The sequence below is a fragment of the Ascidiella aspersa genome, chromosome 2 (genome assembly GCF_963924565.1).
Source record: "Ascidiella aspersa chromosome 2, kaAscAspe10.2, whole genome shotgun sequence".
Classification (NCBI taxonomy): Eukaryota; Metazoa; Chordata; class Ascidiacea; order Phlebobranchia; family Ascidiidae; genus Ascidiella; species Ascidiella aspersa.
This window is the reverse complement of record NC_139448.1, coordinates 26949483-26965327: the sequence shown is the minus strand read 5'-3', so window position 1 is coordinate 26965327 and position 15845 is coordinate 26949483. Positions and strand designations below refer to the sequence as shown.

The following is a 15845-nucleotide window of genomic DNA, read 5'->3' as shown; positions in this document are numbered from 1 at the left end:
GAGGAGCCGTTTCTAATGCGCTTAAGGGTACCGAAAGAAACTTTGCATATTTAAAAATTAATTATCATTATTGCTCTAAAGGTAAGCTTTTTTTACAATGGCTTATATACGATTAGAATAGAATATAAGAAGAAATAATTTTCTACGGTGCGCTCAGCTGATGAACGTTGTTCATATTCCTGGCAATACTGTAAATCACCAGCAAAAATACTAGATAGTGTGCCACAATAAGCTAAAAAGGTTGCATAGCACTGTTCTTGGCTTAGTCAGGAGCTGTAAAGTCGTTTTAGTAATAATTTTTGTTGTGAATTTTTTAACTATAAGAATGGAGATCGGTTAATTATGCCAGTGGTATAACTGGCAACGCTGAGTTTGTACGTGAAGAATTAAAAAAAGGATCTGTAGGATTTTACGTGCTTTGTCGGGTTCTTATTTTTACCGGGAAAAAGATATTACAGTTATTGCTAAGAAACACTTGAAACGTAGGTTTCCTATTTTTTTAATTACAAAAGTGCTATTATGACATAATTAGTAGAGTCTTTTTAGTATGTTTGCTCCCTTTTTCTATTTGGTTATAAAATGTGTACTATCATTTTAAATGCGTCCTGCTTTAGCAATACTATATGTATAGAGTTTCCTGTTACTTGCGCAAGTGAAACTAAACATAAGCAGCAGTTTTATTACTATAATTATTAGAAAGTTATTGAACGTTAATATAAAACGCTTTCGAAGGTAGGCGAACAGAAAAGATAATTTCATTGGCACGCTAAAAAGTATAACGGCACAAAATTTGTCTTTCACAGAAAAGGTGTAGAAGTGAGAGTAAAATGTTACGTAATATCCGATCTGTTACGTGCATTTGTGCGCTGTTGGTGAACACAGTTTGTGGCTCATTGCATCCCTTCGGCCCTGCAAGCGGCGATATCGCAGTCAAGTTCAGCGAGTGGTCGCAAGGAAATCAAGAAATATCGCTTCTGCAAAAACTTCCCCTGCTTGGAACTGGCTCGGTGTCGAAGTTATGGGTGAGTAAGAGGTCCGGCATAAGTAGAATACTTTGTTTATCGTTTGAACTTGAAACTTCCCGTAAAGCTGTAATTAGCGCGCGCGGCATGCCGTTTGCCCTTGGCTGGAAATTGGCATTTGCCGGAGCGCCTTCTATTGTGATTAACTGCACAGTGATAAATTAGAAACGCATCGTTTTAACAACGTGACGCATGAATCCGCCGTGTTCGTAGTTTTGTTCTAAGTGCATTTTATCATTAAAACTCTAAATCTGCGTCGCAATAAAGGTAATCTGTAGATATGCCGACGAGGTATTTATGGATTTAGCTTCGCGTTAGAAGTTCATTAACGAGGGCCTATGATGCAACCAATCTGACCTACAACATAGTGCCTTTTTTTAAGACACAGTTAGATTTATTCGCTTGTGCACCATAATGCCAAAAAGAATAACAAAAAAATAAAGTAAATGTTTAAGTGTATGGTTGTGGTGGTCGTTTTTTTCGCTGTAGTTATTACAAAACTATGTAGGCTATAGTCAAAATTACAAGTAGCATGTTTGATAATTTTATGGATGACTTTTTCACTGAATAACATTTGTTAATTTTGTTTTTAAATGTTATCCGTACTACTTAAATTAAAGCATGTTTAAATACATAAAATGGTTTAACCTCTCCATATCAGCAGACTATTCAGGCACAAGCACAAGTCGGCATTTGAAGCAAACAATATTGGAAACTACATCGAAGATATTTTTCGAAAAACATCCACTGAAACAAAATAATCATTAATGTTGGGGCAACCATAACAAATGAATTTCATGCAGGTGAGCTCGTACGGCGCCGTTGCCTACAAAAAGCTGCAGCAAACCAACGTGGATGAACTGTCCAACAACCTCGTCATCGCGCCACTGTTCCTAGGATCGCAGCAGGGCGCCCGTGGCCAGGTCTACGTCAAACAAACCCAACGCGACGACGTCCTGTTCAAAACCATTGCGTCCGACGTCAATAGCCGATCTGCGGCGCTGCGCGGAGTGACCAGCTTCGCGCCTACGTTCGCCATGACCTTTACCTGGAGCCAAGTGGCTTCGCTATTCGACTCGAGTCTGGCAAGTTATTTAGAAACAGTGTTGAAAATAAGTGAATTATAAGCCCCAGTTAAGTAGTGAAAAAACAACTTCAATTCAACAAATAACAAGTCCCTGACCCCTGTACAAACTATTAGTTACCCAAGTGAAGTGCAAACCGAAGTCATTGCATAGCAAGTCAATTTTACTTTAAGTCAAGTCATTGCTTTTAAAAATAAATCTAAAACTAATAAAATTTTTGAATTCATGACATTTCGAGCAATATTTGGCACACCAAACACCAAAATCGCAGCAAACATCAAATCATTTTTACGTCTAAAAATTGGATTAAAAAAATAATTTTTTAAAAGATGTTTTCTAATAAAACACTTAGGATTAATATAGGTAATTTTGATTTAATTAAATCCAGGTCAAATCATTTGTCCAAATTACTTGAGTCAAGTCAAGCCGTTTTGTTCTAAACACGTGAAAAAAGTATATTACTCTGTAAATATATTCTTTAACATTTAAATTAGGCCTTCATGGACCCCCTAAAACTAGTTAACGTTCCCTCATTCAGGCAGTGTTTTGACATCTAAACAGCGCTTAGTGCAAAGAGCCGCTTAGGTTAAACTTTTTTTCATATATTTGGTTTTCTATAAGCAAATCGTTAATTTTGGCAATGTAATCACATTCTATAGCAAGTTAAAGTTGTTTGTTACGTCACAATTGTCAATTGTATTAAGATGAGTTGCAGACGAAAAAGTTTTGTAAAATAAAAAATAAAATATTAAATGAAAACATATTTTAAGTCCAATATGTGGAGTTAGCCGCCAGACCTTGGGTTTCATGAAATTTTTCAAAGATGATGTTATAATGTTGAGTCATAACGTGAAGTCATAAAATAACCAGTCTTGAAAATATCGCTGTTCTCAAATAAACTTGTACTGAAATATGCAAGTGAAGTTAAGTACAATGACGCCATGCTCTTAAAAATTGCATTAATAATTTGGTTTAAATAGGCTTACTAAAAATAATCACATTGGACACATAATGGAGATTAGCATATAACTCGAAATAATAGCATTTAATATTGCAAAAAATTCCATTATGTATGATTTTATACGGAGCATCATGCAATGCATAATAAGCTGAGCAGATTTTGGCGTAAAATTAAATACGTCAAACACATCAAGATGTTCTTAAATATGTTACATAAATACACATAAAATATATATTTGTGTTTTCAAAACTTCATGTAAAAATAAATAATTTTCGCAATTACGTACTGTATAGGTGTAATTGTTAGTTAATTTAAATATTAAGGCGCCATTTGGGAATATAGGTATTCTATCTTTCCTTAAATTTTAAATTGAATAATCTCAATACGATGATTTTAATTTGTGCTTCGAATTAGGTGAATACATTTCAACTCACTTTGACGACGGATGGAAACAGCACCTATGCGATTTTTAACTACGGCAATTTCGATTGGTCAGACCCCAATCAAATATACTTGTCTTCGGGGATTTTTGCAGCCGGCGACAAAATGGAGTCTTGTATCTGGAGGTTGTTCGAACCAAGTACATCAAGGGTAAATATGCCAAATAAATATGCGGCTATCATTGTTTTTTGTAATGGATTGTTTTTATTCTGTTTGGGTACAATCTTTTTCTTTATACTAAAACGAGTAAAACGCGTAGCAAACTCTGTTTATTCGGTGTTATAACGCAGTCTGATAGGCTTGGTGCCTAAGTAAATTTTGATTTGATGACTAAAAAAGTTCGATAGTTAAAACCATTCTCCCTTTTCAACAATTCCTTTAACTATTTGCCACATTTTCTATTCTTTTCTTGTGGGCACATAGTTATAAAAACGACCATAGAACTACATTTGTTTTTTGAAAATTGCGTACATATAAATTAGAGTTGGATTTCCATTTATGACTTTCTTATGTTGTCCTGTTAATGACTCTCACATACTTGGTAGTTGGTTCAACAATTGGTTTGCATTTACAGACTTCAAGTCAACTGGCGGCCGGAAAGAGTGGAACAATTGTAGTGGATGTAACCAACCCTCTGCGTTGTGATGCAAAATTCGGTTAGTTGCTTGGCAGTTCATATTTTGTCGAAGATATCCAGAAATAATTGATTAAAAACTGGCAATGTCTACAGATAAATGTTAAGTCTTCGCTGTGTGGGTCATAAATTTTAATAAAAAAATAAATAAAAGTACTGGCTTCTAAAACGTATTGCATTTTTCTGTTTTAGAGAGAACTATTTCCTTTTAAAGACTTTGCCTGACATAACTGACCAGAATGAGCACATCAGGCAAAACATGCGTTTCTCTTTTGGCCATAAAACTGTCTTTTATCAATCACAGTAAAGTTGTGTTTAGGTCTATGTTGTTATCATGTAAAGTTGAGGGGCAAGTCTGTATTCAAATTCTGCCCTCTGCTGTGGACTGTGTATCGCACCGTAGTTCCCAATACATAACTGACTATCCGTCGGCCCTACATATGTTATTATTGTTTAGAGTCGCCTTGCGGAAGTCTGCCGCGAATCGACCGAGCTTTTTACGAAACCTTCTTCGCCAATACCGGCCTGACCGATTTCGGTTGGCGGTTCTTCGCCGTGGTCAACTGCAAGCCAGGTTTCGCCATTAGTCCCGAAGTTACGACTCGCAGCTTAGGCTGTTTGTACGAGCCCGACTACTACGAATACACGTGGGAGCTGTTCGCGCAAAGCTGCATTGGTAAACGTGCAATCACCGAACTCAGTGGTTCTTAACTTTTGGTAACCTGTCAAACTCTATGTTATTCTGTAAGCTTTCGTCGAACCCCAAATTTTCTCCCCGTATTCATTTCTTCCTTCTAGCATAATCAAATTATAAACTTGCATTTATATAGGTTAAATTGGCCAAACTTTCAATTTATAACGTTACTTTGGCACATAAAAGAGATTCGAATTTAGCTTGAAATAACAGCATTTATATTTCAAAGGACGTTCTAGCCCTGGTTAAGAACCACTGACCTAACTTAAGCTAAGATTAAACAAAACTGAAAAGTTAAAATAAACCTGTCCGCTTGCTCTACATTTTAACATTTATAGTGCTAATCCCTGTCTTACGGAAGAAACTCTTTCACCAGTAACATTATAAATTGATGTTATTATGATTTTTGCTATTATATTTAAACCAGACTTGGACAACTAGATTTATTTTAGCTTTTTAAAATTAGATTATAATTAAAATTTGAGCATTTTAGTTTTTCCAAATTAGATTCGAATTAGATCGTTTTGAGTTTTCTCAAATTAGATTAGAATTAGAATTACCGAATTCCTAAAAAATCAAATTTCAACTAGAATCACATTTAGTTTTTACAACCAATTTAATTTAATCACAATTTATTCTTATAAGAACGTGAATGGTAAATATGTGTGTGGTAATTTGCATGCCTTTTTATGCTTTTTAGCCTGTAAAAATTACATACAAGTCGTTCCAACCAGAAAATTTTAATTGAAATTCTGTGTTTGAACTGAGAGACTCAAAATGCCGTTGGACAAAGTAGAATTTTTGGTAAAATCCAAATTAGATTAGAATTAGAATTAGAGCATTCACGGAATTCCAAAATTAGATTAGAATTAGAACTAGCCGCATTTTGCTCTAATTCAATGAATTAGAAAACTAGAATTATCTAGTTGTCCAAGTCTGATTTAAACGTGTATTGATGACAATAAAGTGACACAATATTTCGACGTTGGCCAATTCGAACGAACATTTATGACAGGGGTCGGCAACCTTTTGCTAGTCGCGGGCCACACCAACCTCAGCAAGTTCTTGGTGGGCCGTAATAAATTTTCACAAAAAATTTGTTATAAAAACGTGCGGTTTTTAATCATTCTAAATCGGGGTCGTACCTAAATGTTTTATGCAATTTGAATAAAAATATCTATTTTATACTAAAAACTTAAAGCGCGAAAAATTGCGTTTGAATGGTTTAAATTGCCTTTCAATTTGCAAGGCGTGACGCATTGCGCACACACAAAAGTTAAATTAGACACATTTTTGATACCTTTTGGTGTAATTTTATCATAAAAGACGGAATTCATCGGAGAAAAGATTAAGTTGGAGAAACTTTCATTTTAGAGAGTTCCATGCTACGATTAGTTTCCACTTAGATAGTTTTCATGCACACGGCCCTTTGGTCTTAGAAGACTCCTTCAAAAGGAAAATGTGTAGTTAAAAGTGAAACAAGACGAATCGCGCGAAACGCGAAAATTTTTTGCATTTTCGTATGGTTAAAAATATGGTGCATGGCCTTGTGTCTAGTTTAAAAAAAGAGGTCGCGGGCCGGATGATTTTCACTGGCGGGCCGTAGGTTGCCGACCCCTGAATTAGGACGTCGTATGTTTTATTAGGTTAGTTGCTAAACAAAATCTTGTCATGTGTTTCAGATTTGAATGCGACATTACGGTTTCAATTCATTGTTCAACTGGATAACCTTACCGACACCCCGATTCAGTGGTTTAACGATGAAGGAGAAGTCACTGTTCAGTTCCGGACCCACGTTGAAGAAACGGTATTGGCTCAGAATGTAGCTTGTTTCCTTAGGCCTATATATAGCCTAATATAACAATTTATTCCACCCGTAGCACGAAAAGTTGTTCAGACAGTCATTCGTCTGGAATACATGCCCATGTAACCACACCAAGACTTTCCACTATTTCAGCATAATTGATTTGAACGTCGCATTCGTCGGCGATAACGGCTATACCAACTCTATGTGAGAAAATCCTTAAGGAAAATAAGTGTAATCAAGGCATTTGCCACTAGAAAAAATAACCTCATCTCAAGCTACTTTTCGAGGCAATGATCTAATAGCGCTTAAACACTTCAGGACGAACCTACGTATTTTTACTTTACAAATTTTATACAATGTTCTACCATTTTATTTATTAAAAAACACCATTATTTCAGGGTTTTTTTAAAAAAAGCTTTTTTTATAAAAGAACAAGTCATTTTGGTTTTACATTAGTGTGGTTTTCAAAGTTGGAACATTTTCAAATTAGGCTATAAGTGCTCTAAAAAAGAGGTTGTTTGAAACAAAGTTCTTTATCTTAAAACAATTAACTTAACATGGTTCAACCGATAATAGCAAACCGTTTGGACTCAATGTGTTAAATTGATTGGTCATAATATTCTTTTGTACACTTTCTTTATAATAGGTTGTCATATCATTAAGCAACGGCGGGGGTCAAATAAATGTATTTTTATAAGTTCAAGAGTCACTGATACACAATATGCTTAGAAGCAAAGTATCACATATATAGGGCAAATGCGTATAGGCTATGTATAGTAATGTTAAAAGTTGTGTAGAATCTAAACGGCCGACCTGCAGGCTAAGTCACACACAGGGGGTTGTCAAGTTGAAACTCGGACCTTGCCCTAACGCACAGAGACGAAAGTCTTCAACTCTTGGTTTAATGACGCCTAATTCATTTACACAAGTAGCAACGAAGCACTTTCACGTAGCACCAAAGGACGAAGCACCGTTTCTAAACAAGAAAGTCAACTTCTAAGAAACGAACATAAACGACAAACGTATTCACAGAGTAAATTAACTTACCAATTATTTTTGCGACACAGGTCTATTCAATTTCAGGTTTTACAGTTATACTTTTTTATCTAAGTTTGCTAAACACACATTTCAACAATTAGGAACTTAACAAGTACAGCAACAGCACAGCTCACAAACTTGTTTAGCAAATGAACGGCAAACATATTAGCAATTGAGATAACAAAGCCAATTCCGAAACCATTGTTACGTCGGGTTACTGTTACGTAGCTTGTAAACAACAAGACTGCTTTAACATGAACGTGGAGATGTAACAAGTTGCTTTTTGAATTTCTGACATTACCAGTTTAAAAATGTTGTGCCTTTCCTACCTGGTTAATACCGTGTTTTGTTACCACGTCTTTAAACAATGTAGCGAGCCTAATTACATAAAATGCCCGCATAACCGGTTTAATAGCATCGTGCCTTTCTCCTATAGCAATTCCTGCCTTAACATCAAAGTTATACGGCATGGGGTGAATATGACTCGATTAAGTTGAACAGCAAAATAAAACAGCTTTCCTGAGTGCTAAAAGCAAAACTGCCAGACGAATAATTTTAATTCGCTAAAACTTGCTTCAGGCAATGCCAAGTTCGGATAAACAGGTTGACAGTGTTCGTTACTGGCCTAGAATCCTAGATCATGCATGAGTAGTGAGCACGCTTATCTGCGGTTCACTGCAAGTATTCTGTCACACAAAGAAACATATATTTGTAATTTGCCAAGAATGGTTGTAATTTAATTTTCCTGTATGGCCAGTCCGAAAAATATATGCTTAGAGTTCAGCAAGAACCTTTATTAAGTTATCTGAAATTTCCTGTACCCGCATGCTTGTTGCGCCCCCGCCGCGACCTGCGCACTGGGGTCTGACCCCTGACCCCATACAGTTGCCCGGCGGGACGCAAACGCGCGAGTTCTTGTTGTTTGCAAAGGTTTCTGGTCAGATATGCTACCTGTCATAACCACAACTAAAATTCCAATCAAAAGTATATTGTTACAACGAATTAAAACGTTATCAAATAGCATTAGTGAACGTTATTTTCAAGTTAATGTGAGACAGACAGCCACCGCCTATTGCAGCGACTGTCGGCTAAAACTTCGCAAAAGACTTCTCTAGAGAAAAGCTCAAAACAGCTAAGAAACGACGTGTATATAGCCAATACGTAGGAAGAAAAAGAACACGAAAGTTACGTCATATTTGGCCAATAAGACTGGCCGGCACTCTGAAAACATGGCTAGGCATTACAGCGGCCATTCTAAGGCCAATTTGCAGCGGGAGTCAGACGCCAGCGAAACAAGTGGCTGTTTTGCAGAACGTGAGATCATCGCCCGCAAGACTAACAGTTATGGATTACGAGATTAAAGGTTACATGTCAAGTTTGAAACGAGGCGAGAGAACGCAATACGGAAAACGTTACATCATGAAATATTATATTATTCAACCAACAATACATTTGATTATGCGAAAGCTAGAACGCGCTAATCTAAAGCCCTATTTATCACATCGTAAAATCACTTAATGAACTCTAAGATTTGGCTTATGGCAATTAATTAATTTGGGTGTTTAAGTGTTGATAAACACGTAACATGCTTCATGCATTTAACTTTTTAGAAATTAGCGAAAGTTTCACATAACAACAGAAAAGAGCAATAGTGTGTTTATTCAGATTGTTCAACTGCTAGAAAACGTTGGACTGAATGATGTTGCAACAAACTTGGACACCATCAGCAACGACACCATCACCACGTCTTCTGGAGTGTACGAAAAATTTATTAGAACATAAATTTAAGTTAAATTTTGATTTGTGGTTAAAGCTATGGTTGTGAAACGTGCAGAAATACATTGATGAAACAACAAAGGGTGCCACATCACTAGTAATTTAAGTTTTTACTCACCAATTAGTTTTATTGGTTGAGTAAGCTATAGGTCACACAAACACTTTGTACAAAGACACGTAGTCGTAGGTTAAATAAAATTGGTAATAATTGGTTAACACTTTATTCGTAGTCATTAGGTCATTTGTTGTTATGTCGACAAGGATATAGTACTAAAAAACGTCTAAAACCGCCCTAAATTGTTCGCCCATCGTTTTCTATAGCTTATGTTAACCTGTTGTTGTTTACGTTTAGAAACGAAAGCGGCGTCACAGTGAACTTCACAGCGTTTGTGCCGACTTACGTCAATCAAATAAACCAAACGTCGCTCAAGGATAAGCTGTCGCAAGGGGCGAACAAGGAGATCAACTTTATAACTATTAAAAAGGAGCCCATCCAAGTAAAAGGTAAACTTTAGGGATACCATATGTCCTATTTGAAGAGGATTTGTCCCCGTTTTTAAAGAAAACTGAACGGTTCTCTTAGGAATTTAAAAAACGCATAAAAGTCCTCCTTTTTTTCCTTTTTTTTTTTTTTTTTTTTTTCTTTACACAGCACAAATTATGTTTCATTTTTTTGTTAAAAAGGTTAAGAGAACCGCCTAGTTCCATTGTAAATCTGAGTCTGGCCAATTAATGTGCCTATATCTATACTGTTTTTTGGTTAGTTTTGCGTCATATCCAGGGTATCTAATGAAACTAGAAAGTATAATAAAACTAGAAGGGTAAAGAAGTAAAAAACTCTCTACCGTTTCAGACATGACCGACAAGTGCCTTCAAGCTTGTCTGTGCCGCGTGCGATACGATCCTGTGAGTTGTAGAACGGGAAAGAAAGTCCCTTACTTGCCACCAGACGCGTGCTGTGGACGGTGTGGGAAAGCCCAACCGTATGCAAGTTCCGTTAAGGTAAGCAAACCAAAATTTAAAGCAGTGGTTCTCAACCTTTTATTGCTTGCCGCACCCCTTAGATATAAGAAATAGATTGCGGCATTCCTACAAAATTTATTTCGTTGGTAAATCACTAGAATGTCACAATAAACGGGACTGGAACAACACATCTCAACTCTGCACAACGTAGGAAGTTTTAATTGGATATATTCCACTCTAATCTTACACAAAAAGTTGTAAGATTTGGCAAAAATCAGATTCTTAAAGGCTCTCAAATATCTCTCGGTACCCTTGGGCATTAGAAATGGCACCCCAGGGTGCCGCGGCATCCCGGTTGAGAATCACTGATTTAAAGCATAGAGAAGTGGTTCTTAATCTTTCACGGGTAACACCTTCCATAGACTCTCAACAATTAATAGACCCCCTGCTCACGTTTTGGAACAAGCGCGCCACAAAACCTTACAAGAGATGTATCTAAGGTTATAATAAAAACTGTGAAAATCATGGATTGGAGTTTAACCCTTTTTTCGTACATTTTGGTATATCTTTGTACATTTCTATTTCCGTCAGTGGTTATGGTGCTGAAAGTTTTTGAGTAAAACAATATGTAGTAAATTATCCTTTTCAGAGGTTAAACGACACTACTTAAATTGTTGTCATTTCATCTACTTTATGGATCTTTAGCACCATCTAACGGTGTGTGTAATCACCAAGTGTTTTAATGACTTAAGACATTAACTTGACTTAAGTGCACTTAAGTCACTGTTTTCAAATGACTCGAATTGATTTAAGTCATAGGCAAATATTTATCTTGAGTGTTTTAAGGAAAAATATTTGCTATTTGCATCGTTTAGAGTTTTGTTTATGGGAATTATTGCTGAGAATGGAATGAATTCACTAATTTTAATTGTTTAACACTTATTTTGATACCAATAATTTGACTGGGAATTGAAAATCGTGACTAATGGATTGACGGGACTTGACTTGTTTTATGAAAATGACTTGACGTGGACTTCAGTTAAAACAGAAATAACTTGACTATAGAACTTAAGTAGCCTATTTTCAAAATGCCTTGTGTACAACAATGAGATGATTTAACAATCAATAAATGATTAAAAACCTTTAAAGTCCTGGACTAAACTAGAACTTAAAAAAATAAGTTTTATTAAATGTTAAATATCACTATTTACCATAAAATAATAATGGCTTAAATTGATTGAGCTTTGGTTTAATTTAAATATCTATTGCTTTTTTTTTACCTAGTACTTGCATCTCTTCGAAGCTAACCTGTTTGTTTATTTTCAATAGAATAGTTATACATATTACATTTTATGAATATTTGACTTATTAAATAATGACGTTAAATTTCAATAAACAACAGGCGTGCTGCGGAAATTTGCACATATACAATCCGAAGAAGGCCGTTTGCTGCGACGGGCGGGTTCGAAAGGGCTACATCTGTCCAATGGTGTAGCGCTCTCTTATTTAGTGTCAATTTTTTCTGAAGTAATCCATTGCCGCTATTCCTGTTTTGCAATATTCGCTTACGGTTGCTGGAAGGCCGTATATGCGCCTCAGTGGAACACGGGGCAACAAAGAATCGTCGCGTCGCTTCAGCGCCACTTCTATAGCTATATTACGGCCAAACTTTAAATTTTAAGGCTCTTCTGGTGATACTTTTCTATCCTTGCATTATGGATTTACTGTAAGCGTTTAATTTCGTCATGCAATTAACCGTGCGATTTTCTTTTAATTTAGCCCGTTGTAATGGGTAAATATTATTATAGTTTATTTGATTTAGTTTTTATCCATCAAATTTTGTTCCATTCTTGCGGCAGATAATGGAATATTATCGACTGCAACCGATTCTAAAAAAACTAAAGCTTTTTTAGAAGTGGTATTTTATTTTCACCCCTACAGTTTATGAATGTAAAATTTTAAAATTAAAGATTGATGCTACAAATGTTTTATTCCGCGTTTTTTTAGTTGAGCGAAACGCCGTTTGTGTTCCAACCTTTTGCTTCTCGTATTTACAGCATATTGCAGATTAAATTAATGTACACGTTTTCCACCTTTTAAAATTGTGGACAATTTTGGTCCTGCATGGTTTTCCATATACCTGAATTATTTCTATTTATAAAAGACTTGTTATCAATTATGAAATGTCTTATTTCGTATGTAAACACGGCACAACTATAAGTATTTGACCAGTTAAAACGTGAAAACACGTGGGAATTTAACTTTAGTGACAATTTATACTCTTTGTCCATTTGGCGCAGCCATTGTTTTAAATTTCTTCCTAAGGATTTCTTATGGCTTTATTAGGTAATAAATGCTGTTTATCACTACTTTGGATATTTCTATATAAGGAGGGAACACGTAGCTAGATGAAGATACTAATACGAGATGTATAACAACACGTTAAGAAATGTGTAAAAGGGTTACGTGCAGTAGGGGTATTCAATTTTTTTGTCAGCCGGTTCTATCACAAAAGTTATATCTCTGAGCCGGTTCTGTTACAAAAAGTCATATTTTTCGGAAAATAAAGTAGTTGCAATAACAGGATGCAACCCCAGTCATATTTTCGGGAAAATAAAATAGTTGCAAGAACAGGATGCAACCCCAGGCTTCAGCGAAAGGTTTGAACAGGCTGAATCCCATTGCTGCTAACTGCCACGCTAAAAAGGAGCAGTCATTATTACAATTATAAAAAAATAACACTAAATTACGTGCGAGCTTGAGCATTGCACATTTTGAAAAAAAAACACGTGAGCTACTTGGTTCTCAAAAAATCAATGTATGGAATAAGATGCAAAAATTCAGTAACCAGTAATGCTAACCGCTTCGCTGATCTCGCAAAATTCCGCGAGACGGTTCGATAGAACCGGTGCGAACCGGCTGAATCCCACCACTGGTTACGTGTGCATACATATTTCAAAAACAAAACAATCTCGCAAAAGCGTAACATTCAACAAATATGACAAAAGTTGCGATACCAAATCAATTTTATGAAGGACAAATGTCAGGTTTGTTCATTTAGGTTAATTATAAAGCCAGAAGGTTAAAGATCATAATACTATAGTCGCAGCTGAAACTATTTTTTGTGTAAGTAATTGTGAAGGCCCCGTTAGGTATATGCTCACATGTGAGTACAAACTTATTCGAGATTCACAACAGAAAAAATATAATGAGCTCCTTAATTATCTACATTTTGAAAGAAAAAAACAGTGTGGCTTCGACAGCGTATAATTTTTTTGGCGGAAAGACATATTTACTTACATGCCTAAAAAAATTATTTTATGTTTCCAAGTAAACTTAAGTGTATTAATTAAAATATGTTTTTACTTAAAAAGAGTTACCTACACCATTTTTAAAACGTAGACCTAATGAATGATAGTTCTATTTGTTTCGTTTTTAGTTTTTGTTGAAATGTTGCGCGATAGACAATGAATTTACCTAATAGTTGAACATTTTATTTTGATACCAATGTCTGCTGGTAGGACTGGGTATAACTTAGTGCCAGTAAAAGTCGTGAAAGACACAGTTTTTGATGCTACATAAGTCGTGAAACTGCTAATGCTGAAAAAAACGATGTTGTTTGGTTCTATTTAGGAAATTATAAAGTATAGTTTATGTTTCAGGTCATAAAACATGACTCTTTTTGTTTTTACTTTAAAATACAAAGATTGAACCTAGTAAGCCTACCTTCGTAGATGTAGACTTGACAGCTCCTGTAGACATTTAAATTAAAAAATTGTGGATAAGTTAGGCAGTGAGAGTTTTCATGCTCACCAAACATTAAAAGCAACATTTACGTTGTTTTATGTTGTATAAAAGCGATTACGCTGTGATTTTAATTTAAACTGTGACACCTCTAATAGATTGTTTTGCAACACACGAACTGGTTTCTGAACTATAAAAACACTTGTGCATGACAATTTTTTAAAGTCAGTCCATGCAATCAGTCAGATCAGGGGGCTATGGCCAAGCCAGTGATATGATCTTAAGAGCTAGGGGTAGGCTACATTTTGAGATGTTAATAAACTATATTTATTTATTCGTCTCCAGCAGCGTATGGAAATTGTTAAACTGCCATTTTAGTATCTAAAAATGCAGTGGTTCAGAAAATTTTTGTAAACTAGAAGAATATACTTGAAATGCCTATTATTATAGATGCGACATTAAAGTGAATTAAGTGTTACGATTGTTGATTAAATATTCAAAATGCTTGTAAAACTTTTATTGAAGTTTTTAGGCACAAATACAATGCCTTAAAAATAACGTCATGTATTGTGTCACTGTAACTGCGATTTTAGAGCATAAAAACTTGGTCTACTATAGTGACATGACTTACTGTTGACTAAAGGTGATTTTTGGCGAGGACTTTTTGAAAACACCCATTTGTGATTGGCAGTGGTTATAGGAACAAATAAAGTATAAACATGTATGAATTAAACCCTGTAAAATTTGTAGTTTCCGCATTTCCGTAGACCACATCGAGGTCCACATGATGTGCTTTAATGCTTCTTACACCATACGGACTGGTGGCAGTAGAGAGGTAATTTTGAAAAGGAAAGTAGAAAATCCAAGGTCAGGGGAATAAAAAAAACTGTCTGTTTTGTTTAGGCTACAAACAATATATTATTTATATAACACTGTTTAAGTTATCTTCCACTTATGTTGGAAAACAATGTTACTACAATATTTTCTCGACTATGCAGCGTTATAACAGAGAAAGGGCCTGTGTGATTTATCTTATTGTGCCATAGGTAATTTTTTTGTAGTCAGTTAATCTATTAATTTATTATACTCAATCCATTTTTTAAAAATACCCAACCTTTAGGCATTGTTTTTTCTCAAAATCCTGAAAAGTAAAGGCGTCGATCAGACTTGGACAACTAGATAATTTAAGTTTTCTAATTCATTAAATTAGAGCAAAATGCGGCTAATTCTAATTCTAATCTAATTCGGATTTTACCAAAAATGCTACTTTGTCCAACGGCATTTTTAGTCTGTCAGCTTAAACACAGAATTTCAATTATAACTTTTTGGTTGGAACGTCTTGTATGTATTTTTACAGTCTAAAAAACATTAAAAGGCATAAAAATTAGCACACACATAACTACCATTCACGTTCTTATAAGAATAAATTACGATTAAATTAAATTGTTAGTAAATAATTAAATGTGATTCTAGTTCAACTTCTAGTTGAAACTTAATATTTTAGAAATTCTAATTCTAATCTAATTTGAGAAAACTCAAAACGATCTAATTCTAATTCTAATTCTAATTTAATTTAGAAAAACTAAAATGCTCTAATTTTAATTCTAATTTAATTTTTAAAAGCTAAAATAAATCTATAGTTGTTCAAGTCTGGCGTCAATAAACGTTTAGCGTCAAACA

At 35.1% G+C, this 15845-nt stretch overlaps 1 protein-coding gene across 1 annotated transcript; it reads left to right on the top strand.

Moving 5' to 3' along the window:
- Window positions 1-808: 808 nt before the first annotated feature.
- LOC146164604 (uncharacterized) lies at window positions 809-12541 on the top strand. Its single transcript, XM_083382160.1, has 10 exons — window positions 809-1022; window positions 1826-2107; window positions 3483-3659; window positions 4084-4165; window positions 4601-4819; window positions 6520-6644; window positions 9348-9439; window positions 9811-9962; window positions 10312-10460; window positions 11824-12541. The coding sequence occupies exons 1-10, from the start codon at window positions 828-830 to the stop codon at window positions 11914-11916; spliced, it is 1566 nt and encodes a 521-aa protein (XP_083238286.1). The 5' UTR covers window positions 809-827; the 3' UTR covers window positions 11917-12541.
- Window positions 12542-15845: the final 3304 nt, after the last annotated feature.